Genomic DNA, 12,376 nt, shown 5'->3' with positions numbered 1-12,376 from the left:
TAATGTGCGCCCTCTCTAATGAGATTAGTTTTTGTACTTCGCACCTCGCACAATGCGGTCGTTCGAATAAGGCTGAGATATGTTTGTTTAAGTGTCAAAATCTCAGTCAGAATCAGTTTTTTAACAAATTTGAAATATTTCCTCTGAAATATTATATTTCACAAGTGTCATTACTAGCAACGGAAAATATCATGTCGGCCGTTTTTATGTGTGATAACAGAACCTAAATCGAGGTAAGGCTAGGCCTAGCCTAGGAGCGTTGGATAGGCTAATGTTTTCGGCGCCAACGATTATTCTCACGACCTATCGCAAAATCAAACATGAAAATTCATCTGCATTTATTTTTTGTGTGGAACACAAAAAATCAAATTTCAGTCTTATTTCATATTTTTTTTCATTCTTAGGAATGTCTAAATTCCGTTAAACCAGCAATTCCGTATTATATTTATAAATTTTTATAACATTATACAAAAATTAGATTTTTCTTAACAACTGAAATTTTGCCGGGAATGGGGCTTTTAAGCGGGTTATGTCTCACTGCGTGCGACGGCAACGCGACGAAGAACGCACGCGAAGACCCGGACACAACGGATCGTATTTTTAATGCGGATGCGTTTAGATTGCCACTGACAATCAGCAGACAGGTTGAGCCGTCTATCGCTCGCCGGAAGCAAATGTGGATTCATCGTGTGACGGTCGTACGACGCAGTGAGTATATTCAAGTCTCCGAGAATGTAAATTTCGTTGTCATTAGGTTTGGCAGATTTGACAATACAGATTCAAAACCCGTTAGGAAGTCAGTTTCCTGGTTTGGTGGGCGGTAGCAGGATCATGATGCTACGAGTATCCGATCGGCTTATTGTTTCTAGGCAATAGTAATTAGTATCTCCATCCATGCAATTTCAAGGTTCGGTTGCTCGAAATCTGTGCGAGGAATTCAGGATAGCTGCAATTTGATGTAGATAAGAGCCCTCCCGATTTCTTTCATGTCTTTGAAGTGAGTAACCATCTATACTTATTTTATTATTTGAGAAGGAATCATTCAGGTGAGATTCCGTTATCGCAATGATAGCTGGATATTGTGCTGCTATTTATTATTTTTAGTTGAGATAATGTAGGTGGCAGTGACGAGCATTTAGATGCACCATATGCATACCCTTGGCTTGAAGGCATCTGTATACATCATCTTTTGAAGGGCTACTTGTAAATCCAGGACCGGGATTGGAACTAACATCTCCGTCTATGAGTAGGCACATCAGAAATCCCCAGGGATTTACACCAGTTGGAGGAAGCCTTTGAATAATACAAGAGTGCCGTAAGCATAGACACGAGGAAGTTATTTGCCGGTGTTTCATCTCTGAGTTGTGTCCATAAACTATATGCTTTAGGTTCCCCATTAGAATGGTAGCGGCTGAAGGTGTCTAAAGAATTCGTACAAATGACAACAAAATTGCCAAAAATAAAGGTAAGATTCATCGTCAGGAACCGCTTACGATTTTAAACAGAAAAGTCAGTTCGAAATGATGTTAATAACTAGATCGTACTAGCTTTCGGTCATAAGACTGTGTGTTTGTGAACAAAGAACAATCGCCTTTAACAGCTTGTTAAGCAGTTGACCGATAACAAAGGGCGGTGCGTTGACAGCGTTATTATTACGTATTTGCAATGTCAAACGGTAATCTGGTAGCTGGTGATCGATAATAATGGCTAAATATATTCGTCTAGTTTCTCTATAAAAAGACTGGAGATTGGTTGATTTTGATGCATTATCAGTAATGGTGGAACTCCTATAGATAATAAAATATATACGACATGTATACTGTTTCATGGATTGTTCAATGTGACAAAGCCGCTTTACAACTTGACGTTCAAAATGTTTAAGAACAGCAACAAATACCAAATTTTAAAGATTCCAGATGAAAAATTCGAACAACAAAATGTGTCAGTACTTCTTAGTACAATAAAATTAATATAAAAGCATTGCACGAGTCCGTAAAAAATGCACGGATATCTGATCCAAGGCCGAAAATGTGCCCTTTGAGGTCGATCCCGGTGCGTGTTGTTGAGACAGATCTTGATTACCGCTTAAAGTCTTGGTGTTGGCTAGATCTACAATGCTTCAAATTACCTGATTTTCTGACAATAAGATCATCCGGAAGTACCCGAAATCGATATATAGCGATATAGTTACCTGTATTAGCTCAATTATTGGTATCAGGTTGATGTGTTATTTAGAATGTTCTAAGTTAGTAGCATGTCTCCTCCACCGCTCCGCCGTCTTATTACTAAAATATGATATTCCTATGCTGTAAGTGCTGGTAGCCATTTTAAGTTGAAAGGTTTAGATAAGACGGTGGCGTTCCCAGTGGTCGATTAGGATTAAGGACGAGAACGACGAAAATGTATGCTACCCCAAAAACTATCGTTACAGGGGTTCCAATAAATTACAAAAAAAAAAATCAGATGGAATAATATTAGATATTATAAGGAAGAAGCGACAGAACAGCTATATTTAAGGGCTAGGGTTAGTAAGAAACTTTGTGGGATAAATGAACTTAAACTTTTTCAGGAACTTCTACACGAATATCAAGTTATAGTAATTTTAACTAAATTTACCATAACTTAAGTTCATATGGGAATTATGCCTCTCTCACAATGGCATTCCTTTACTAGTTCCCTAAACAGTAATTTTTTGTAACGATTGTGGACGGTTCTTTTTAAAAAGAAGAAGTGTTTTGATAATCATAAGACACCTAGAAAGGAAAAACAACCGTTTGCGATGAAAAAAAAAAGTTGTAAAACCTGTAATCTCTATGTTAAGAAAGATCACAAATACGATGAATATTTATGTAGCTGATTATGGTAGAGACGGGTCATATTTCTTGGGAAAAAAGTTGTGGAAAAGAAAACAAATAACGAAGTAGATAAGAAGTTTATTGAAAATTATTCCTTTTCGATTTTTAATGTAGACAAGAAACGGGGGTACACAATCTATGTGTCTTTCAAAAATGTTGTTTAAATTGTATTAACGATGATGAAGATTCAGATCAGTATGGAAGTACCATATTTCACGGTGAGAATGCATGCTATCAATTCTGCTAATATCGTACTTACTGTATTAATTAAAGTGTCCGAAACCAAAATGTCAATTTAGCTCCACGTTCAGGGGCATGCTATTTATAGAGCAAACTTATACTATCTTATTATTCCGGAAATGTTCGAAAAGTTGATATCGTATTATTAAGTTAAAGATACATCGATTTATTACGTGGATATCGAGATTTTTCGATCGCCATGCAAAGTTTAAATAAAATCCCAAATCCTCCTCCTTTTTGGAATTTAATGAAATTGATACATTTTTGTTCCTTTGTTGGATCGATTGCAGCAACCCCAAAACGAACATAACGGTATTTCACATTATATAGCATTAACCATCTATCATATTACTGCTAACTTTCTATCCTATCGCGTTAATTTGTAGCTCGCCAATGTTTTGTTTAGGTGACAACATGGCCGATGTAAGTCAGGTGATTGCGATCCACCCAATCACACGCGCGTATAGCAGAATCCCGTGAAACCAAGTTGGCCAAACACTTGATTTATGAACAGATTATAAAAAGAGAAGGGCGCCGCGTACGTCTGGACCAATTCCGCCACACTTTTGCTATGCAAGTGCTCTATTTTGTATTTCTAGTACCGTATATACTCGCACGCCATTTTTTGCACTTTTTGAGGGGCGCTTATTCGAATGGGGCGCTTTTAAATACAGAGTGGAAATTGAGGTGGCGCTTATGGAAATAGATGAAAATCGAGGGGTTCTTATGAGAACTTACTAAATTCAAGAGGCACATTTTGAATGAAAAACGATTATATAAGGACATCAGGAAACCGCAAATTACGTATGGTGGTGCGGCGGAAAAGATAATCGTCCAGAAAGCAGGACTTGTCATGGCGAGAATGTTGTGAGTACAGTACTCATAACAGCAGAATAGCAGATGAAATATTAGTAGTGGTGGTGGTGGTTAGCTTGTTTGGCCATCGGCCGATTGAGATTAGCAGGATGGCATGATCATTGTAGGTTTTCTTGAAAACTCAGATGAGAATGTGTTAGGTGCAAATTGTCGGAAAAGCAGTAGAGCTAGGCTATCGAAAAATGTAAGAAGATGAAAGTTGGAAATATATTGTCTGTCCTGGGAGCTCTCATCTGTCCAGATACATATCCTCATTTTGATATTGACTAAAAGAGAATGTTATTCCACTCTACACCTCAAATCATGCCAACATCCACAGTCTAGGATTGATTGAATTATTGAGGGGGCGTTTATTCAAACGCGGCGCTTATTCGCGCGAGTACGGTATCTTTGATACTGTCGTCTTGCGGACCTTAGCAACAATATCCAAGGGGAGGGACGGAAATGTCCATTGTACGGGTATCTCGATGATGGTCTGTCAGTGACGTCTCTTTCCTAGGTTAGTAAACTCTAAAGCCTATTTTCCACTTGGCGAATTTATTCGCGAGAATGGAAAGCGTCGGCTCATGCACATGCGCATTAACATTTCTGCGAAGCGAAAAAATGCGCAACCAATCAGAGCTCAGGAAGCGAACCGACTCTCTGATTCGCGCGAATAGGCGTAAGTCGGGCACTCACTTCGACGCGATTCTATGGAGAATTGGACGCAACGACGCGACGCGCGCGCAACGGATCGTTTTTTTTTTTTTTTGTTTTTTTTTTTGACAATCTGTTGACATTGCTAAATATAATCAGCAGGCGTAAGTGCGCGTTGTTAACGCTCACAGGGAGCAAAGTCGGTCGTACGACGCATCAGTAAGTGTCCTACACCCATCAAACTATGGAACAGCTGGTTTCCTTTTATTTTTAAGCACCTGCCAGACAACCTGTAAAACGCACAGGCTTCCACCTACTACAGTCAAAGAGTATAGCCTATGCCTGCAAGACGCGCAGCAGACGACTTCAAGCCACCTATCAAACAACAACATCCATAACTCTCGAAATGCTAGTAGGCCTAAGTATAAATTCTACAAGTTGCTGTGTATCTACTCTTACTTTTTTTGGAAAAACCTCAATCATTTTCTCAAGTAGCCATTATTTCTAGGAGTATTTATACAATACTTGCCGCAAATTTTAAAAATTTGCTCCTTTGTCTACGGCAATGTGAAAAGTTTTCATCCTCAACCAATGGAGGCAAGATTTGACTCTTCTTTGGTTAAAGAAGGTGGTGCGTCTGATAGTTTAAGGCTCAAATAATTCAGGCTTTCTTGCGACGTTGATATTGGTCTACCATTACACTTTTGCACATAATGCGTCTGAGCTTTTGTCCTTCATGAGAGCACATTTTTGCGAATAATTCTGCTTTTCTCATATATGCCTCCATGGTGTTTTTAGTTTTTGTCAATTTTAGTTTTTTTCCTTTTATAGATTAATTACACGAACGTTGTTTGGAGAAATTCAACCTTTAGGGTTCGATACTAGAAATCGATATTGACACAATTGACAAATCGATTATAATGCCGTCGACCGGAATATGCCATATACCGTATAGCCTAGTCTCATGTTTTCTGTTGTGTTCGTATTTGTATGGATCGTTGCATCTGTGTATGATGGATCGCTGCATCTGCGTTCGCGTGGTGGTGTTTCAAGATAGCCGTTCCAAGATTTATTTGATTTAATTATATGCAATTATTTGTTTCTAGCCGTACCTATTGTGTAATAGAGCGTATCTGCCGGTATTTGAATCTGTTCAACCATAAAGCCACTGTGGTCTAGTGGTTATGACGCTCGCCTTGACAGAGAGAGCTCGCAGGTTCGAATCCTGTCAAAGGGATTTTATTACACAATTTCTTTGTTCATTTATTTATAGACCTACATTCTTTAAGAGCTATGCTATGCTATGTATTATTGTGTCCTTAATTCAAACACTGTTTTTACCTTTCTTTGGTGATGCAATGATCCTGACATTAGCATTTCAATATCGTTTTGACCTTTCTGCCTGGTATTACGCCATTTTGTCATCATCTAATAGGCGAAGAGTAGTAGTTTTTTGATGTTGGCTTCGTATTGCGTTTTAATCGTATCGTATTTAATTAGTACCGAGAGTCGTGGTCATGTGGTTCGTGTCCTACTAATAACGTATTTATTTTCAGGCATACATATTTTTTTCACTTATTTATTTTAACTTATTTTATTATGATGTAGTCATCGTTATGTTCATCGTCAACATCATCATTCTTAATATTATTTTAACTATTATTACTATTAATATTACTACTATATTTAATTGCTAAATTAATTATTATTTAACAACAATTTATAAAACAATTATTATTATTATTATTCTTTTAATATTGTTTTTATTACGTTTATTATTGATATTGTTTCAACTGGGACCGGGGCTTCCATGGTCTTTGGTCTCTAATTAAAATACTATTGATAAAAGACATTTGTTAAATTGAGAAAACAGAAAAGTTAAAGTGATCTTTAATTGGAGGTAGACCTGTATTTTAAAATAATATAAACTGTCAAACGTTAATTTACCCACGAGCGTATTGATTAAATCTATGAATTGAATGAAGTACTGTCATAACTAAGAACTGTACATTCATAAATTTTGTGTATTATCTCTTACAAGTATGATTATCCAGAAATTCATGGATGACGGCATACGCTTTTTTCCCCTGTTTTCATCGTTTAACAATCTTTAAGTATCTAGGCCTAATCGTTCCGTCTACAGGACGTACTACTGGAAAAATATACATAGCCATTAGCTAGGCCCATGTGTTTCTCTCGTTCTTTCTTCACTTTCCGACGTTCAATATGTCTTTTTATTGTAGGTCAACAATAACTTATTATTCTGCTTTGTCTACCTTAGCCATTTGATATCAGTTTATGAATCCTTTAAGTAAATGGATAGTAATATTAAGACGAAGAACTAGTCTAGGAATCATCCTAAACATGTGCATTACAATAGCCTGTCGCTAAACCTGGATAGAGCGATGCACATGCCGAATGTAGGTAAGAATGGCCCCTGAAAAAATGGCCCAGGAAAAAATGGCCCCGAAAAAAATGGCCCCGGTGAAAATGGCCCCAGTAAAAATGGCCCCAAATGACAAGTAGGTAAAAATGGCCCCAATGAAAAAATTCAGTAATAGAAATTATATTTTTTTTTAAAATCTTTAAATATTTAAATACTGTAATAAGCAAGAATTGAGATTATCAGAAAACAACGGCCATTGAACATTTTTTGTTAGTTGAAATAAGTTTCAAAAACGTTTTTCCACTAACAAATTAAAGGAATGACATACATACAGTACTTCAACTACCAAAATATGCAACTCATAGATAACCACAATATTCACTTGTGTTAAGTATCAAATGAAATAACTTTAAATATTATACACCGTGCAAATAAACAGTAGTTAAAGCATGTGGATCAAATTGTGTGTTTGAATGACAAGTTCATGTATGGGAAAAGGGAGGCTACTTTACTTCAACAAATGTTCTGCTTAGAGTTACTTCAAAGAAGTATTTGTTAATCAAATATTGTTTTTAAAGTAAACTGAATAATTAGAAATACATTTATTTAAGCAACTTTAAGTTGCAAGTAAATTTAAGTGCCTAAAACTATACTAAATAATGTAAACTGAGATACTGTATTATATACATAGTTATGTAAATATGGCAATTATGCTAAGAATTAAAATGGCGTGTAATTGTGAGGGTAAAGTAATTATCGTATTGCTAAACCCCAAAAACCTCCTAAAACACACTGTAGAAAACCAAACAATTCAATTGTGATTGACTCACTTGGTATATCAATAAGAAAATTACTGTAAATATTTATAAGAACCTATTTTTCGGTTAAAATGTTGATTTTTTTTTTGTGAAAAAATACTTGTAAATACACCACAAACATCCAAACACACTGCTAACCCCATCCAAACCCTTTAATTACGATTGTAGAACTCTCTTTTTCTAAAAAAAAAAAAAAATAATAATTTGATGTTCATATAAACTCATTGTTTGAGGGTTTACCAATACCCGGATTGAATTTCTGGAAAATTGTGATTCCGCTTCCTTGAAATTGGCCACAAATAAATTATTTTAGTATTAATAAATGCATGATTTATGTTGATTTATTGATTATGTTGTTGCTATTTTTCAACATTTAAATGGAAAAAAAATAAAAAGTGTTATTTATGGCTTTTTTATCTTTGAATATTTTATCATTGAATATGTAATTTCTGCAAAAAGTAAAAGTTAAATGGCAATTTATTTGATGTCCTTTTAAAAACTAAATTATTTCAGTTAAAAAAAATGCATATAATGATTTTTAAAAAAAATCAGTTTTAATACAGAATTTTATTATTGGGGCCATTTTTACCTACCTGTCATTTGGGCCATTTTTACCGGGGCCATTTTTACCGGGACCATTTTTTCCGGGGCCATTTTTCCCTGCGCCATTTTTTCCGGGGTCATTCTTACCGTACATGTCACGTCATTACAAATCTAGTGGAGCGACTACTGTACGTAACGAGTGCGCATGAAATTCTATTGTAACGGAGTATGCTGAATCAGTTCTCAAATTATATAAAATTTGGCATGGGTGGCGACAGCAGGGGAGGGGGAAGGGTCCCCCGTCTTGGAGAGCTGCCATCCCCCCCCCCCGGGGGACAAAAACCACAATTCGTCGGGGAGAAAACAAAATGTGCATTTTCTACATACAGTATCGAATCCAAAATCGATTAAATAAGCCTTTGGAACCCCAAAATTGTCATATTTTTCAGGGCTTCCCCCTGTAACACTTTCGAGAGATCTTGAGCCACGCCCGACCAGCCCATTTTTTTTTTCTTCGTTTTTTCTTCGGGGGCCCCCCCCCCCCCCCCACCCACTTTCCAATGTCGGACTAATCCTGGCACCACCACTGAAAATTGCTAATTTCCTTCAAAAAACTGACATGATTACGGTGTGCGCAGTCTATCGCCAACCTGAACAGGTTACTGCACTGGAAGGTGAGGGTGTAATTGCAGCGCGTACAAAATTGTTTCCCTCTTAACAACAGCCGCTGCGAATATTTTAATTACTTAATAGTGTAGTTCTGAAACGATAGTTTTGTACTGTCTGATCGGATGGATTTAAGTAGGAGCTCAAACACAAAGGATTTATCGATGCGTGTCTACACAGCAGATGACATTATTATTATGATGGGCGGATCTTTTCTAGTAGTTATGGTACTGATTACATATTAAAACACTCTGGCTTTCAATGTTTACAGTGAAATTTGGAGAAACTACGTCGTGTCACTATTCGCACAATTAAGTGGTATGTACGGTAGTAATTTAGACATGGCTATAATATTAATAAGCTACATTTTCAGACGTTGCCTTAAAATAAGAACAGTTGAATGGTCGTGATTTACTAGAATCTCAGAATCTGTAATTGGGCATCGGTGGAAAATCAGCACTTCACCCAATGTGTATTGCAGCTTGTGTGCAACGTGTCTTCAACTTAGTTTTGAAATTTTTTCATTCTAAAAATGTTTTTATTGAATTTTAAGAAACTAAGTCAATGTATAAGTTTAACACGTTAGATTGAAAAATAAACAATAAGATCGATGCCGACGCGTAAAACTACAGTTATAGGCCTGTGTATATTCCAAGGGGCATATAAATATTGGTAATAACCAGTAAATAAAATTACATATTTTTACTTATCTATACTGGGACCGGTTAAAATCTACTGTTCTCACACAGAGCCCTGTTATGCCTAAGACTTAAAATTAGGATTTCATCTGGCTTCAACAATAATAAATGGAGTGGTTGTTCTTTAAAGATAAGCTAATTGTAAAACGGAACTTACCATGAGCTGCGTTTCGGCTAGCTTCGGTAGCCTTTGATCACGCAATATGACGCCTTGTTGTTTCAGTGACGTTTATGCTTCGCTGATCTTGTACGTAAGCTCTACGTCAGCTTTTTGCTGGTTCCCCCTCCTCTTCTTACCAGCTCTACTGTTGGCCTTCGTAGTAAATCATCGTATATGTGGTATGAGATCATGGACGTCCTCCTCTACTCTACGTCAGTTAGACACGAACTATGCTCATTGGCTGGTATAGCGAGGGTGATGTTAAGAATTCTTAACCATTTTATAATAAGGAGTCGTTCACAATTATCAACATTTTCGCAAGTGTACAAACATTACTCTTTTTTGGTGCCCCCTCCCTCCCCTCTGAAACTGTACTGTTTGTAAACTTGTAAAAATGTTGATTTGTGAACGATCCCTTAAAACGTAATGTTATTTTTCTGTCACTCAACGAGAATACATAAATTCAGTACAGTCAAGTTCATGAGTGATTGCGTTCTTTACCTACACGATATTTCCGCCCTTGAGGTTGTTTTTTTTTTTTTAAACATTTTAATAACCATTAGGTATATCAAATTTTGGACTGAAACGTACATACAGTATATTTCCCATAGACATGTTGTATGTAACACATAGAATGTTAATTTATAATATCGAATGGATTCGTTTGACGGACAAACTCAAAATTCAATGTGTGTTAAAGATTTTAAAATTCTAATGATGTTTTTTCTTAAGTGTGTCTTGTTAGAATGTTGTATTAAGGCCTATGCTGATTGGTAATTTCTTTTGATAAGTTTATTACCATTTTTTATTGTATTTTTTATTCCATTAATTTTTTAATTTCTTTCACATCCAACAGCAAGTAAACTTGCCACTTACAGGATGAGAATGATGCTTTATAAACTAACTCTCTTTATGAGAGTGAAGTTGGTTTTGGTCGTGAGAAAAAATCCTGCTGTGACAGGAATTGAACTCAGGACCTTGGGATCAGAAGGCAGGCATCTTATCTTAACCACCAAAATATTCAACTCCACTCCCCTTAATTAATTAATAGAGTGCTATTATTATTTCTTATTCTAGTAATAATTACATAGTGATTGTAAACCGTGTTTGACATTTTCATGAATTTGTTAAAACAACCATAAGGAATTTGTGTTAACATTATTTTTTATTTATATATATATATATTTCAAGATGTGTGTGTGTGTGTGTGTGTGTGTGTGTGTGTGGGTGTGTTTGTTTTCGGCGAGTTACGTGTATTTTATTAATTGTTCATGTCTTACCAGTGTTGGGGATTTTAGTTAGTGTTTATAAACTGTTCCACTACCTCTTGTTACACACTGATTATTTAAAATTATCTATTTTTCTGCAGATATTCCTTCTACTGCTTCAAAGCCTGTGAACCCTATATTCCAGAATGACGATATCTAATTTAGTAAAATATACAAGCTTTTTTGCTTTGACATTAATTTGCTGTTTAACCACCGCAGTATTTGTAAGTAGTCTTATTTTGATTGTTTTAGTTTTACTGATACACTGCATCTCTCATCCAGCTTAAAAATACACGAAGATCTACACCGCAAGAATTTCTCAGCATTCAAAATTATTTTGGTCAAATATCTATTGAAACGGTAAAATAGCATGACTGCATAAAATAATATTGGTAAATAATGATATAAATCTAAAGATTTTAGAGTGGGTAGAATGCAAACAGGTCTATAATAGCCCTGATATCCTATTGATTAAAGGGAACAGAATTTAGTTTTTTGCATAGTGTCTATGCTATTATAGGACTACATTAAATATTATGCCATTCACCCTATAATGACAATAGTGCAAAATACCATCAGGGTTAATAGTGCAGTTGTCAGCTATTTCATCGATTGGACGTTAAATTTAGTAACAGGTTGTAGCAGCAGTTTATTATGCGTACAATATGTGGTTTCATCATTGTGTAGTAAATAGTAAATATTGCTTTTATTCTTTTTTTAGAATTGGGACAGACGACTAGTGCATACCAGTACAGATAGTGCTCCAAAGCCAATGTTTTACACTCGTAGACATCAGGTAGATATATATATATATATATAATAATAATAATAATTCTGGATTTATATAGCGCCTCCCGTTGACACAACCTCGAAGCGCTTGAATATTATTACCCCCGGATCACTGGATCAAGCACATATGAAACACACACTCAAGCCCATAGGGGAATTCCATAATGTTGCAGCTGTATTCAGCGCAGGCTGTGTTTGAACCTACCAGGTACCCACTTGTACTCCTGGGTGGAGAGAGACAACCGTAGATAAAGTACCTTGCCCAAGGACACAAGCGACTTGCACAGCGAGAGTTGCACAACCGATGCGCCAACCACTTAAGAGATCTCCCCAACATATACAATGACATTCTCGTCATCCCGACCCGCAGCCACGGAGATCGTCCGCCATCAACATCGACAGATAGAGATGTATATATATATATATATATATATATATATA

At 36.1% G+C, this 12,376-nt stretch overlaps 1 protein-coding gene across 8 annotated transcripts in view; it reads left to right on the top strand.

Annotated features, from left to right (window-relative positions):
- Window positions 1–12,376, top strand: part of LOC117115473 (NXPE family member 4-like) — a 43,565-nt gene that overhangs the window by 26,122 nt on the left and 5,067 nt on the right. The window contains exons 1-3 of one of the 8 annotated variants that reach the window (XM_033259299.1): window positions 198–233; window positions 11,248–11,370; window positions 11,868–11,942. In XM_033259299.1, the coding sequence (XP_033115190.1) occupies window positions 11,293–11,370; window positions 11,868–11,942 (153 nt within the window). In that variant the 5' untranslated portion in view covers window positions 198–233; window positions 11,248–11,292. The other 7 variants (XM_033259294.1, XM_033259298.1, XM_033259296.1 and 4 more) reach the window with 7 other exon arrangements.

This window comes from Anneissia japonica, unplaced genomic scaffold, assembly GCF_011630105.1.
Source record: "Anneissia japonica isolate Jap-2015-1 unplaced genomic scaffold, ASM1163010v1 scaffold287847_len925385_cov155, whole genome shotgun sequence".
Taxonomy (NCBI): Eukaryota; Metazoa; Echinodermata; class Crinoidea; order Comatulida; family Comatulidae; genus Anneissia; species Anneissia japonica.
Note: the sequence above shows the minus strand (reverse complement) of the source record. Positions and strands in the feature narration are given on the sequence as shown.